The sequence below is a fragment of the Salmo trutta genome, chromosome 31 (assembly GCF_901001165.1).
Source record: "Salmo trutta chromosome 31, fSalTru1.1, whole genome shotgun sequence".
Lineage (NCBI taxonomy): Eukaryota > Metazoa > Chordata > Actinopteri > Salmoniformes > Salmonidae > Salmo > Salmo trutta.
In genome coordinates, this window is record NC_042987.1 from 43863590 (window position 1) to 43877662 (window position 14073).

Genomic DNA, 14073 nt, shown 5'->3' on the forward strand with positions numbered 1-14073 from the left:
AGATACTGGATATAGAGGTAGGGCTAAGACCAGGTACTTACAGGTAGAGATACTGGATATAGAGGTAGGGTTAAGACCAGGTACTTACAGGTAGAGATACTGGATATAGAGGTAGGGCTAAGACCAGGTACTTACAGGTAGAGATACTGGATATAGAGGTAGGGCTAAGACCAGGTACTTACAGGTAGATACTGGACATAGAGGTAGGGCTAAGACCAGGTACTTACAGGTAGATACTGGATATAGAGGTAGGGCTAAGACCAGGTACTTACAGGTAGAGATACTGGATATAGAGGTAGGGCTAAGACCAGGTACTTACAGGTAGATACTGGATATAGAGGTAGGGTTAAGACCAGGTACTTACAGGTAGAGATACTGGATATAGAGGTAGGGCTAAGACCAGGTACTTACAGGTAGAGATACTGGATATAGAGGTAGGGCTAAGACCAGGTACTTACAGGTAGAGATACTGGATATAGAGGTAGGGCTAAGACCAGGTACTTACAGGTAGATACTGGATATAGAGGTAGGGCTAAGACCAGGTACTTACAGGTAGAGATACTGGATATAGAGATAGGGCTAAGACCAGGTACTTACAGGTAGAGATACTGGATATAGAGGTAGGGCTAAGACCAGGTACTTACAGGTAGATACTGGATATAGAGGTAGGGCTAAGACCAGGTACTTACAGGTAGAGATACTGGATATAGAGGTAGGGCTAAGACCAGGTACTTACAGGTAGAGATACTGGATATAGAGGTAGGGCTAAGACCAGGTACTTACAGGTAGAGATACTGGATATAGAGGTAGGGCTAAGACCAGGTACTTACAGGTAGATACTGGATATAGAGGTAGGGCTAAGACCAGGTACTTACAGGTAGATACTGGACTCATTCCCTCTGATGTCAGGCGACTGGAGCTTCTGGACCAGAATGACTATGATCCCAACAAACAGGACAAAGTTGATCTAGAGAAGCACATAGCAAGGAGAAGGATGATTATAGTTAATATATATTACTGTTATCATCATTACTTTTCAAGTTTTAACACAAGAATACACACCAAAACTCAATCAACAAAAATGGCGGTCAGACCAAGTTGTAATAATGTGGGGAGGAAATATAATAGATTCTCTATTTCATTTTATTGAACCTTTTATTTAACTAGGCAAGTCAGTTAAGAACAATTCTTATTTACAATGACGGCCTACCAGAAGGCAAAAAACCTCCTGCGGGGACGGGGGCTGGGATTAAAAATAAAAACAATATAAATATAGGACAAAACACATCACGACAAGAGAGACAACAAAACACTACATACAGAGAGACCTAAGACAACACAGCATGGTAGCAACACAACATGACAACAACATGGTAATAGTGTGGTAATTGAGAAATGGCACCCTACTCCCTATATAGTGCACTACTTTCAAATCAAATGTTATTTGTCACATGTGCCGAATACAACAAGTGTAGACCTTGTTTGAGTAGAACTATCATCAGATTTACCAAATGGAGGGTGAGTAAAAGTGGTCGACAATTTTCTTTCCTCTGGTTGCACAGAAATGAGGTAAAACAAATTTCAGTTTCCTTGCATTAAAGTCCCCGGCCACTAGGAGCACCACCTCTGGATGAGCATTTTCTCGTTTGCCTATGGCCTTATACAGCTCGCTATCCAAGTGGCTACTCCTGGCTAACATCTCTGTCCCAAAGCAAGCACCAGTTAGCCTGGAGCTAGCCTCGAGCTAGGCCCATCTCCCGGCTAGCTGAAGAGATCAATCAAGCAATTCCTAGGCTTCAATTACCTCTTTTGTCAATTGGCCTGGACCCTTATTTCACCTCCAGGCCTGCTCAAAATGCCTTAGGTTAGTTTAGTTCCACTCCCCCACACATGCGGTGACCGCACCTGGCTTAAAATGTTCCTCTAGAGACAAAACCGCTCTCATCGTCACTCAATGCCTAGGCTTACCTCCACTGTACTCACATCCTACCATACCCTTGTCTGTACATTATGCCTTGAACCTATTCTTCCGCGCCCAGAAATCTGCTCCTTTTACTTTCTGTTCTGAACGCACTAGACGACCAGTTCTTATAGCCCTTAGCCATACCCCTTATCCTACTCCTCCTCTGGTCCTCTGGTGATGTAGATGTTAACCCAGGACCTGCAGCCCCCAGCACCACTCCCATTCCCCAGGTTCTTATAGCCTTTAGTCGTACCCTTATCCTACTCCTCCTCTGGTCCTCTGGTGATGTAGAGGTTAATCCAGGCCCTGCAGTGCCTAGCTCCACTCCCACTCCCCAGGCGCTCTCATTTGTTGACTTCTGTAACCGTAAAAGCCCTGGTTTCATGCACGTTAACATTAGAAGCCTCCTCCCTAAGTTTGTTTTATTCACTGCTTTAGCACACTCCGCCAACCCTGATGTCCTAGCCATGTCTGAATCCTGGCTTAGGAAGGCCAGCAAAAATCCTGAAATGTCCATCCCAAACTTGAACATTTTCTGACAAGATAGAACTGCCAAAGGGGGCTGCGTTGCAATCTACTGCAGAGACAGCCTGCAGAGTTCTGTCATACTATCCAGGTCTGTGCCCAAACAATTTGAGCTTCTACTTTTAAAAATCCCCCTTTCCAGAAACAAGTCTCTCACCAATGCCTCTTGTTATAGAGCCCCTTCAGCCCCCAGCTGTGCCCTGGACACCATATGTGAATTGATTGCCCCCCATCCATCTTCAGAGTTCGTACTGTTAGTTGACCTAAACTGGGACATACTTAACACCCCGGCCGTCCTACAATCTAAGCTAGATGCCCTCAATCGACACAAATTATCAAGGATCCAACCAGGTACAACCCTAAATCCGTAAACATGGGCACCCGCTTAGATATCATCCTGACCAACCTGCCCTCTAAATACACCTCTGCTGTCTTCAACCAGGATCTCAGCGATCACTGCCTCATTGCCTGTGTGCGTAATGGGTCTGCAGTCAAACAACCACCCCTCATCCCTGTCAAATGCTCCCTAAAACACTTCAGCGAGCAGGCATTTCTAATCGACCTGGCCCAGGAATCCTGGAAGGGTATTGACCTCATCCCGTCAGTAGAGGATGCCTGGTCGTTCTTTAAAAGTGCTTTCCACTCCATCTTAAATAAGCATGCCCCAATCAAAAAATGTAGAACTAAGAACAGATATAGCCCTTAGTTCACCCCAGACTTGACTGCCCTTGACAGCACAAAAACATCCTGTGGCGTTCTGCATTAGCATCGAATAGCCCCAGCGATATGCAACTTTTCAGGGAAGTCAGGAACCAATATACTCAGTCAGTTAGGAAAGCTAAGGCTAGCTTTCTCAAACAGAAATTTGCTTCCTGTAGCACTAAATCCCAAAAGTTTTGGGAGACTGTAAAGTCCATAGAGAATAAGAGCACATCCTCCCAGCTGCCCACTGCACTGAGGCTAGGAAACACTGTCACCACCGATAAATCTACAATAATCGATCATTTCAAAAAGCAATTTTTCCACCGCTGGCCATGCTTTCCACCTGGCTACCCCTACCCCGGTCAACAGCACTGCACCCCCCCCCCACAGCAACTTGCCCAAGCCTTCCCCATTTCTCCTTCACCCAAATCCAGATAGCTGATGTTCTGAAAAAGCTGCAAAATCTGGATCCCTACAAATCAGCTGGCCTTGACAATCTGGACCCTCTCTTTCTAAAATGATCCGCTGAAATTGTTGCAACCCCTATTACTAGCCTATTCAACCTCTCCTTCATCCCCAAAGATTGGTAGTCTGACGCGGTAATCACCCTCTTCAAAGGGGGAGACACTCTAGGCCCAAACTGCTACAGACCTATATCCATCCTACCCTGCCTTTCTAAAGTCTTCGAAAGCCAAGTTAATAAACAGATCACCAACCATTCTGACCTGCCTAAATGATTACCGCCTCGTAGCACTCACATCGGTAGCAATGAAGTGCTTCGAAAGGCTGGTCATGGCTCACATCAACACCATCATCCCGGAACCCCTAGACCCACTCCAATTCGCATACCGCCCCAACAGATCCACAGATGACGCAATGTCAATCGCACTCCACACTGCCTTTTCCCACCTGGACAAGAGTAACACCTATGTGAGAGTGATGTTCATTGACTACAGCTCAGCGTTCAACACCATAGTGCCCACAAAGCTCATCACTAAGCTAAGGATCCTGGGACTAAACATCTCTCTCTGCAACTGGATCCTGGACTTCCTGACGGGCCGCCCCCAGGTGGTGAGGTTAGGCAACACCACGTCTCCCACGCTGATCCTCAACACTGGGGCCCCTCAGGGGTGTGTACTTAGTCCCCTCCTGTAGTCCCTGTTCACCCACAACTGTGTGGCCAAACATGACTCTAATGCCATCATTAAGTTTGATGACGACAAAACAGTGGTCGGTCTGATCACCGACAACGATGAGACAGCCTATGGGGAGGAAGTCAGAGACCTGGCAGTGTGGTGCCAGGACAACAACCTCTCCCTTAATGTGAGCAAGACAAAGGAGCTGATCGTGGACTACAGGAAAAGGCGGGCCGAACAGGCCCCCATTAACATCGACGGGGCTGTAGTGGAGCGGGTCGAGAGTTTCAAGTTCCTTGGTGTCCACATCACCAACGAGCTATCATGGTCCAAGCACACCAAGACAGATGTGAAGAGGGCATGACAACGCTTTTTCCCCTTCAGGAGATTGGCATGGGCCCCCAGATCCTCAAAAAGTTCTACAGCTGCACCATCGAGAGCATCCTGACCGCTTGCATCACCGCCTGGTATGGTAACTGCTCGGCATCTGACTGTAAGGCGCTACAGAGGGCAGTACATATGAACCAGTACAACACTGGGGCCAAGCTTCCTGCCATCCAGGACCAATATACTAGGTGGTGTCAGAGGAAGGCCCAAGTCATAGACTGTTCTCTCTGCTACCGCACAGCAAGCCTTACCGGAGCACCAAGTCTAGGACCAAAAGGCTCCTTAACACCTTCTACCCCCAAGCCATAAGACTGCTGAACAAATAATCAATTAGCCACCTGGACTATTTACATTGACACCCCCCCCCAATTTGTTTTTACACTGCTGCTACTCGCTGCTTATTACATATGCATAGTCACTTTATCCACACCTACAAGTACAAATTACCTCGACTAACCTGTACCCCTGCACATTGACTCTGTACCGTTACCCCCAGTTTATAGCCTCGTTATTGTTATTTTATTGTGTTACTTTTTACACTTTTTTACTTTACCTGTTCTATTCGGCCCAATAAAATGTGATTTGAATAAATGAATCAAAATAGTTAGTGCAAAAAGGGTCAATGCAGATAACCAACAGCTACCCGGACTAACTATTTAGCAGACTTAAAGGGTTGGGGGTAGAAGCTGTTTGGGGCCCTGGTGGTTCCAGACTTGGTACATTGGTACCGCTTGCCATGCGGTAGCAGAGAGAACAGTCTATGACTTGGGTAGCTGGAGCATTTGACCATTTTTAGGGCCTTCCTACTGACATCGTCTGGTATAGAGGTTCTGGATGGCAGGAAGCTTGGCCCCAGTGATGTACTGGTCCGTACGCCCTAACCCTCTGTAGCGCCTTGCGGAGGAATGCCAAACAGTTGACATACCAAGCGGTGATGCAGCCAGTCAGGATACACTCAATGGTGCAGCTGTAGAACTTTTTGAGGATCTGAGGACCCATGCCAAATCTTTTCAGCCTCCTGAGGGGGAAGAGGCGTTGTCATGCCTTCTTCACGACTGTGTTGGTGTGTGGACAATGTTAATTTCTTAGTGATATTTGAATTTGTTAAAAAAAGAAAAAATGTTACCTTTATTTAACTAGGCAAGTCAGTTAAGAACAAATTCTTATTTACAATGACGGCCTACACCGGCCAAACCCAGACGACGCTGGGCCAATTGTGCGCCGCCCTAATGGACTCCCAAACACGGCCGGTTGTGATACAGCCTGGATCCGGCGCTGAGATGCAGTGCCATAGACCGCTGCGCCACTCGGGAGCCCCGAAGAACTTGAATCTCTCGATCCGATCCACCACAGCCTCGTCGATGTGGATGGGGGCGTGCTCGGCCCTCCGTTTCCTGTAGTCCACGATTAGCTCCTTTGTCTTGCTGACGTTGAGGGAGAGGTTGTTGTCCTGGAATCACACTGCCAGGTCTCTGACCTCCTCCCTATAGGCTCTCATCGTCGTTGATTATCAGGTCTAGCACCGTTATATAATAGCTCTCGAAGGTCTAAGAGGAAAAACTACATTTCACCTTGTGTATTCTACTATCACTACTTTCAAGAGGAAGTTGAAAGCCTGACTGAGTTCCTTAAACTCAGCACCCCCCCCCCCCCCGCCGACCCTTTGACCCACAGTTTGAGAACCACTGATCTGGGGAATAGGGTTCCATTTCTGGTCAGCCGTGATAAAGCCTGTTCCACCCACCATGATGCAGACGACCGTAGGTCCCTTGATCACCCACCAGAGGGCAGTGGTGTTGTTGGTATCCCAGCAACTACAGGGTACAGGACAAGAGACAGCAGGGGGTGAGAGTGATATTTTCCCAAAAGGCAACCTATGCCCTTTATAGTGCGTATGACCAGGGCCCATAGGGAATAGGGCACTATATAGGGAATAGGGCACTATATAGGGAATAGGACGCCGTTTGGGACACAGATATTATTATGCATATTATAAGGATCTAAACTATGACGTCACATCAGCGATAATAAATAAATATATTAGGCTGTGATTTGATATAGCCTTCACCTGGTAGAGGCTAAAGGAATTACATTAAAAGGCCTTCACCTGGTACAGGCTAAAGGAATTACATTAAAAGGCCTTCACCTGGTACAGGCTAAAGGAATTACATTAAAAGACCTGGTACAGGCTAAAGGAATTACATTAAAATACCTTCACCTGGTACAGGCTAAAGGAATTACATTAAAAGACCTGGTACAGGCTAAAGGAATTAAATTAAAAGACCTGGTACAGGCTAAAGGAATTAAATAAAAAAAACCTTCACCTGGTACAGGCTAAAGGAATTACATTAAAAGGCCTTCACCTGGTACAGGCTAAAGGAATTACATTAAAAGGCCTTCACCTGGTACAGGCTAAAGGAATTACATTAAAAGGCCTGGTACAGGCTAAAGGAATTACATTAAAAGGCCTGGTACAGGCTAAAGGAATTACATTAAAATACCTTCACCTGGTACAGGCTAAAGGAATTACATTAAAATACCTTCACCTGGTACAGGCTAAAGGAATTATATTAAAATGCCTTCACCTGGTACAGGCTAAAGGGATTATATTAAAAGACCTTCACCTGGTACAGGCTAAAGGAATTATATTAAAAGACCTGGTACAGGCTAAAGGAATTACATTAAAAGGCCTTCACCTGGTACAGGCTAAAGGGATTATATTAAAAGACCTTCACCTGGTACAGGCTAAAGGAATTACATTTAAAGGCCTTCACCTGGTACAGGCTAAAGGAATTACATTAAAGGGCCTTCACCTGGTACAGGCTAAAGGAATTACATTAAAAAACCTGGTACAGGCTAAAGGAATTACATTAAAAAACCTTCACCTGGTACAGGCTAAAGGAATTACATTAAAATACCTTCACCTGGTACAGGCTAAAGAAATTATATTAAAAGACCTTCACCTGGTACAGGCTAAAGGAATTACATTTAAAGGCCTTCACCTGGTACAGGCTAAAGGAATTACATTAAAAGGCTTGGGAGCAGCATATGTCATGTGCAGGCTTTCTTTATTCAAAAGCACAAGGTCACAAGTTTTTTTATGGAGGTATAAACAGACAGTGAATGTGCAGTTTGTCTGTCTGTTGTAAATATTGAGTCATGTAAAGATGTAACTGTGGTTTGGAAGTACCTTGTGTCGTCAAAGTGAAGCCTCAGAGTAGCCCAGATAGTCACACAAATGGTGGGAGTACCTAAACACACATACAGACAGAACAGATGAGGAATCTGATCTGAAACCTGAAGACATTGATAAGACTTACCAGAGCAAAGGGCTCAACCAGCAGATAAGGTCCGTTACATTGGGCTCAACCAGCAGATAAGGTCCGTTACATTGGGCTCAACCAGCAGATAAGGTCCGTTACATTGAGCTCAACCAGCAGTGAATTTATTGGGCTCTGCTGCATCCTGCAGTGTGTTTGACGTTTGGTGTGGCGTTCTTTTATGTTTTTAATTTGTACACTTAGTTTACAAACAATCTGCCAACCCATGGATTTACAGTGGTGGGGTGTTGGACTGATCTAGTTGATCGTCTACATACCCGCTACAAACGGACTAAATGATGAAAACGCTGCTGGCAGCGGAATCCAATACAGCAGGGAGTTCCTACTACAATGCAACTCAAATACAAATGCCATGGATATCCCAATGGACCATCTAATCCTTGATTGTCTGCGAGTGGATTACAAACCCAAATGCAAAAGTGGAAAACGCGGGAGAATCAGACAAAGACTTAAAAAATTAAATAACAAACTTCCCTTACCCACCACCTTGATGATTAATGCCAGGTCACTGAGGGGGAAAGCGGATGAGCTGCCACCGAATCTGATCTTCCAACACGAATATCTGGAGGCCCGTTTGCTGGCATTTACTGAGACTTGGCTGGATGACGGAGTCCCGGACAGAGAAGTGGAGCCGGCCGGGAAAATTCATGGCGGGGGCGTCTGCCTGATTGTCAGGGACCAGTGGTGTAAATGGATCTTCACGGCGGGGGCGTCTGCCTGCTGGTCAGGGACCAGTGGTGTAAATGGATCTTCACGGCGGGGGCGTCTGCCTGCTTGTCAGGGACCAGTGGTGTAAATGGATCTTCACGGCGGGGGCGTCTGCCTGCTTGTCAGGGACCAGTGGTGTAAATGGATCTTCACGGCGGGGGCGTCTGCCTGCTGGTCAGGGACCAGTGGTGTAAATGGATCTTCACGGCGGGGGCGTCTGCCTGCTTGTCAGGGACCAGTGGTGTAAATGGATCTTCACGGCGGGGGCGTCTGCCTGCTGGTCAGGGACCAGTGGTGTAAATGGATCCTCACGGCGGGGGCGTCTGCCTGCTTGTCAGGGACCAGTGGTGTAAATGGATCTTCACGGCGGGGGCGTCTGCCTGCTGGTCAGGGACCAGTGGTGTAAATGGATCTTCACGGCGGGGCGTCTGCCTGCTGGTCAGGGACCAGTGGTGTAAATGGATCCTGGTAACAGAGAGACTCTGTACCCCCGACATTGAACTGCTTTCTGTGTCACTGCGACCTTACTATCTGCCCCGTGAGTTCCCCCAATTGTTTGTTATCGTTGTGTACATTCAACTGAAAGCTAACATAACAAAGGCATCAGAGATTATTTATAATCTGTCACAGAAACTGGAATCCATCTCCCCGACGCACACACATTTATTTTAGGGGATTTTACCAACTGTACCTTGCACAAAGTCCTGCGCACATACCACCAGTATGTGAAATGTCACACAATGAAAAATAGGACTCTTGACTTGTGCTACGGGACAATACCAAATGCGTTTTCTGCTACCAACAGACCTCCCCTGGGGACATCAGACCACAACGTTGTCTACCTCAGGCCAACCTACTGTCGGCTCCTGGAGAGGGAGAAACCCACAGTTAAAACTGTCCAGATCTGGAATGACAACAGTATCACTTGTCTCCAGGGGTGTTTTGACTGTACCATGTGGGAGGTATTTGGTCTCCAGGGGTGTTTTGACTGTACCATGTGGGAGGTATTTGGTGTTTTTTGACTGTACTATGTGGGAGGTATTTGGTCTCCAGGGGTGTTTTGACTGTACTATGTGGGAGGTATTTGGTGTTTTTTGACTGTACTATGTGAGAGGTACTTGGTCTCCTGACTCTACTATGTGGGAGGTATTTGGTCTCCAGGGGTGTTTTGACTGTACTATGTGGGAGGTATTTGGTCTCCAGGGGTGTTTTGACTGTACTATGTGGGAGGTATTTGGTCTCCAGGGGTGTTTTGACTGTACCATGTGGGAGGTATTTGGTGTTTTTTGACTGTACTATGTGGGAGGTATTTGGTCTCCAGGGGTGTTTTGACTGTACTATGTGGGAGGTATTTGGTGTTTTTTGACTGTACTATGTGAGAGGTACTTGGTCTCCTGACTCTACTATGTGGGAGGTATTTGGTCTCCAGGGGTGTTTTGACTGTACTATGTGGGAGGTATTTGGTCTCCAGGGGTGTTTTGACTGTACTATGTGGGAGGTAATTGGTCTCCAGGGGTGTTTTGACTGTACCATGTGGGAGGTATTTGGTGTTTTTTGACTGTACTATGTGGGAGGTATTTGGTCTCCAGGGGTGTTTTGACTGTACTATGTGGGAGGTATTTGGTCTCCAGGGGTGTTTTGACTGTACTATGTGGGAGGTATTTGGTCTCCAGGGGTGTTTTGACTGTACTATGTGGCAGGTATTTGGTCTCCAGGGGTGTTTTGACTGTACTATGTGGCAGGTATTTGGTCTCCAGGGGTGTTTTGACTGTACTATGTGGGAGGTATTTGGTCTCCAGGGGTGTTTGACTGTACCATGTGGGAGGGATATTTGGTCTCCAGGGGTGTTTTGACTGTACTATGTGGGAGGTATTTGGTCTCCTGACTCTACTATGTGGGAGGTAATTGGTCTCCAGGGGTGTTTTGACTGTACTATGTGGGAGGTATTTGGTCTCCAGGAGTGTTTTGACTGTACCATGTGGGAGGTTTTTGGTCTCCAGGGGTGTTTTGACTGTACCATGTGGGAGGTATTTGAGGACAGCAGCTCTGATCTTGATGAACTCACAGATGTTGTTTCAGACTATGTAAACTTCTGTGTTGAGTCAGTTGTGCCAACTAAAACCTGTAAAATCTTCACTAACAATAAACCTTGGGTATCAAAACATCTAAAATCACTACTTGATAGGAAGAAGGCAGTTTATGCTGAGGGTGAGAGACAGGCTTTAAGAGATGGACACCGTGAGATCAGTTTATGCTGGCTTTAAGAGATGGACACCGTGAGATCAGTTTATGCTGAGGGTGATAGACAGGCTTTAAGAGATGGACACCGTGAGATCAGTTTATGCTGAGGGTGATAGACAGGCTTTAAGAGATGGACAACGTGAGATCAGTTTATGCTGAGGGTGATAGACAGGCTTTAAGAGATGGACAACGTGAGATCAGTTTATGCTGAGGTTGATAGACAGGCTTTAAGACCTCAGGGATGTGTTTAGTCCCCACTCCACCACCAACACAGGCTCTCCTCAGGGATGTGTTTTGTCTCCACTCCTGTACATCTTGTACACTAATAGTTGTGCTAGTTTCCATCCTGACAGACACCTCGTTAAGTTCGCTGATGACTCTGCCTTGATCAGCCTGTTGCATGATGACATGGAACATCATGGCCCGGTCCTAGATGGCTTTGTAGAGTGTTGTGAGGAATCACACTTGGTCCTCAATACCAACAAGACCAAAGAGAAGTGCATAGACTTCAGGAAGCGAACAACACCTACCTCTGCAACATCTATCAGAGGTCAGAACATAGAGATTGTAGAGGAATAGAGATATCTGTGTGTCCTCTTGGACAATAAGGCCTGGGCCCGATAATACAACACCTTCCTCTGCACCATCTATCAGAGGTCAGAACATAGAGATTGTAGAGGAATAGAGATATCTGTGTGTCCTCTTGGACAATAAGACCTGGGCCCGATAATACAACACCTTCCTCTGCACCATCTATCAGAGGTCAGAACATAGAGATTGTAGAGGAATAGAGATATCTGTGTGTCCTCTTGGACAATAAGGCCTGGGCCCGATAATACAACACCTTCCTCTGCACCATCTATCAGAGGTCAGAACATAGAGATTGTAGAGGAATAGAGATATCTGTGTGTCCTCTTGGACAATAAGGCCTGGGCCCGATAATACAACACCTTCCTCTGCACCATCTATCAGAGGTCAGACATAGAGATTGTAGAGGAATAGAGATATCTGTGTGTCCTCTTGGACAATAAGGCCTGGGCCCGATAATACAACACCTTCCTCTGCACCATCTATCAGAGGTCAGACATAGAGATTGTAGAGGAATAGAGATATCTGTGTGTCCTCTTGGACAATAAGGCCTGGGCCCGATAATACAACACCTTCCTCTGCACCATCTATCAGAGGTCAGACATAGAGATTGTAGAGGAATAGAGATATCTGTGTGTCCTCTTGGACAATAAGGCCTGGGCCCGATAATACAACACCTTCCTCTGCAACATCTATCAGAGGTCAGAATATAGAGATTGTAGAGGAATAGAGATATCTGTGTGTCCTCTTGAACAATAAGGCCTGGGCCCGATAATACAACACCTTCCTCTGCACCATCTATCAGAGGTCAGAACATAGAGATTGTAGAGGAATAGAGATATCTGTGTGTCCTCTTGGACAATAAGCTTCAGTGGAGTAAATGTACAGACCTGATCTACAAAAAGAGCCAACAGAGACTGTACTTTGTCAAAAAGCTGGGATCTTTTAACATAGACTGTACTATACTGACTCTGTATTACAAATCTTTCATTGAGTATTTTAACTTTTTGTATTGTTTGTTGGTTTGGCAATTCCACTGTCAGCCAGAGAAATATGCTGAGAAGGAGTATCACCACAGCAAGCAAGGTACTGGGAGTCAAACAGACAGGCCTGGATGAGATCTTTAAGGTCAGGGCCCTCAGCAAGGTACTGGGAGTCAAACAGACAGGCCAGGATGAGATCTTTAAGGTCAGGGCCCTCCCCAAGGTACTGGGAGTCAAACAGACAGGCCTGGATGGGATCTTTAAGGTCAGGGCCCTCAGCAAGGTACTGGGAGTCAAACAGACAGGCCTGGATGGGATCTGGTCAGGGCCCTCCCCAAGGTACTGGGAGTCCAACAGACAGGCCTGGATGAGATCTTTAAGGTCAGGGCCCTCAGCAAGGTACTTGGAGTACAACAGACAGGCCTGGATGAGATCTTTAAGGTCAGGGCCCTCCGAGAGGCTCACAAAATCATTTTAGACCCAAGCCACCCCCTGTACCCAGACTTTGAACTACTCCCCTCTGGGCGCAGGTAGAGGGCACCCCTCAGCAGGAAAAACAGAAGTAGACAATCATTTGTGCCAGTTGTGATATCCCTCCTAAATAGCTCGGGCTAATGTTCCTATCCACCCAGTAAGGCCAGCAGGCTAATGTTCCTATCCACCCAGTAAGGCCAGCAGGCTAATGTTCCTATCCACCCAGTAAGGCCAGCAGGCTAATGTTCCTATCTACCCAGTAAGGACAGCAGGCTAATGTTCCTATCCACCCAGTAAGGCCAACAGGCTAATGTTCCTATCCACCCAGGAAGGCCAGCAGGCTAATGTTCCTATCTACCCAGTAAGGCCAGCAGGCTAATGTTCCTATCCACCCAGTAAGGCCAGCAGGCTAATGTTCCTATACACCCAGTAAGGCCAGCAGGCTAATGTTCCTATCCACTCAGTAAGGCCAGCAGGCTAATGTTCCTATCCACTAGTAAGGCCAGCAGGCTAATGTTCCTATCCACCCAGTAAGGCCAGCAGGCTAATGTTCCTATCCACCCAGTAAGGCCAGCAGGCTAGTCTTTTTTAAATGTTTTATTGGTATGTAACTGTTATGAAAGTTGTATTGTCAATTTTGTTTTGTTTTTAAACGCCACTATAAACGTGTACAAGACACTGTAAACAAAATTTCCCCATGGGGACAATAAAGTCACTAAGTAAGATAAGGGCAGTGACATTGGGTTCAACCAGTAGATAAGGGACATGACATTGGGTTCAACCAGTAGATAAGGGACATGACATTGGGATCAACCAGCAGATAAGGGACATGACATTGGGTTCAACCAGCAGATAAGGGACATGACATTGGGTTCAACCAGTAGATAAGGGACATGACATTGGGTTCAACCAGTAGATAAGGGACATGACATTGGGATCAACCAGTAGATAAGGGACATGACATTGGGATCAACCAGTAGATAAGGGACGTGACATTGGGTTCAACCAGTAGATAAGGGACATGA

The 14073-nt window shown here is 46.4% G+C and overlaps 1 protein-coding gene across 2 annotated transcripts in view; it reads right to left on the bottom strand.

Annotated features, from left to right (window-relative positions):
- LOC115170249 (pituitary adenylate cyclase-activating polypeptide type I receptor) overlaps positions 1 to 14073 on the bottom strand; it is an 83056-nt gene that overhangs the window by 15307 nt on the left and 53676 nt on the right. For both annotated transcript variants that reach the window (XM_029726647.1, XM_029726646.1), the window contains exons 9-11: positions 7904 to 7964; positions 6458 to 6527; positions 876 to 967 (exon numbers count right to left, since the gene is read on the bottom strand). In XM_029726647.1, the coding sequence (XP_029582507.1) occupies positions 876 to 967; positions 6458 to 6527; positions 7904 to 7964 (223 nt within the window). The remainder of the gene's footprint in view (positions 1 to 875; positions 968 to 6457; positions 6528 to 7903; positions 7965 to 14073) is intronic.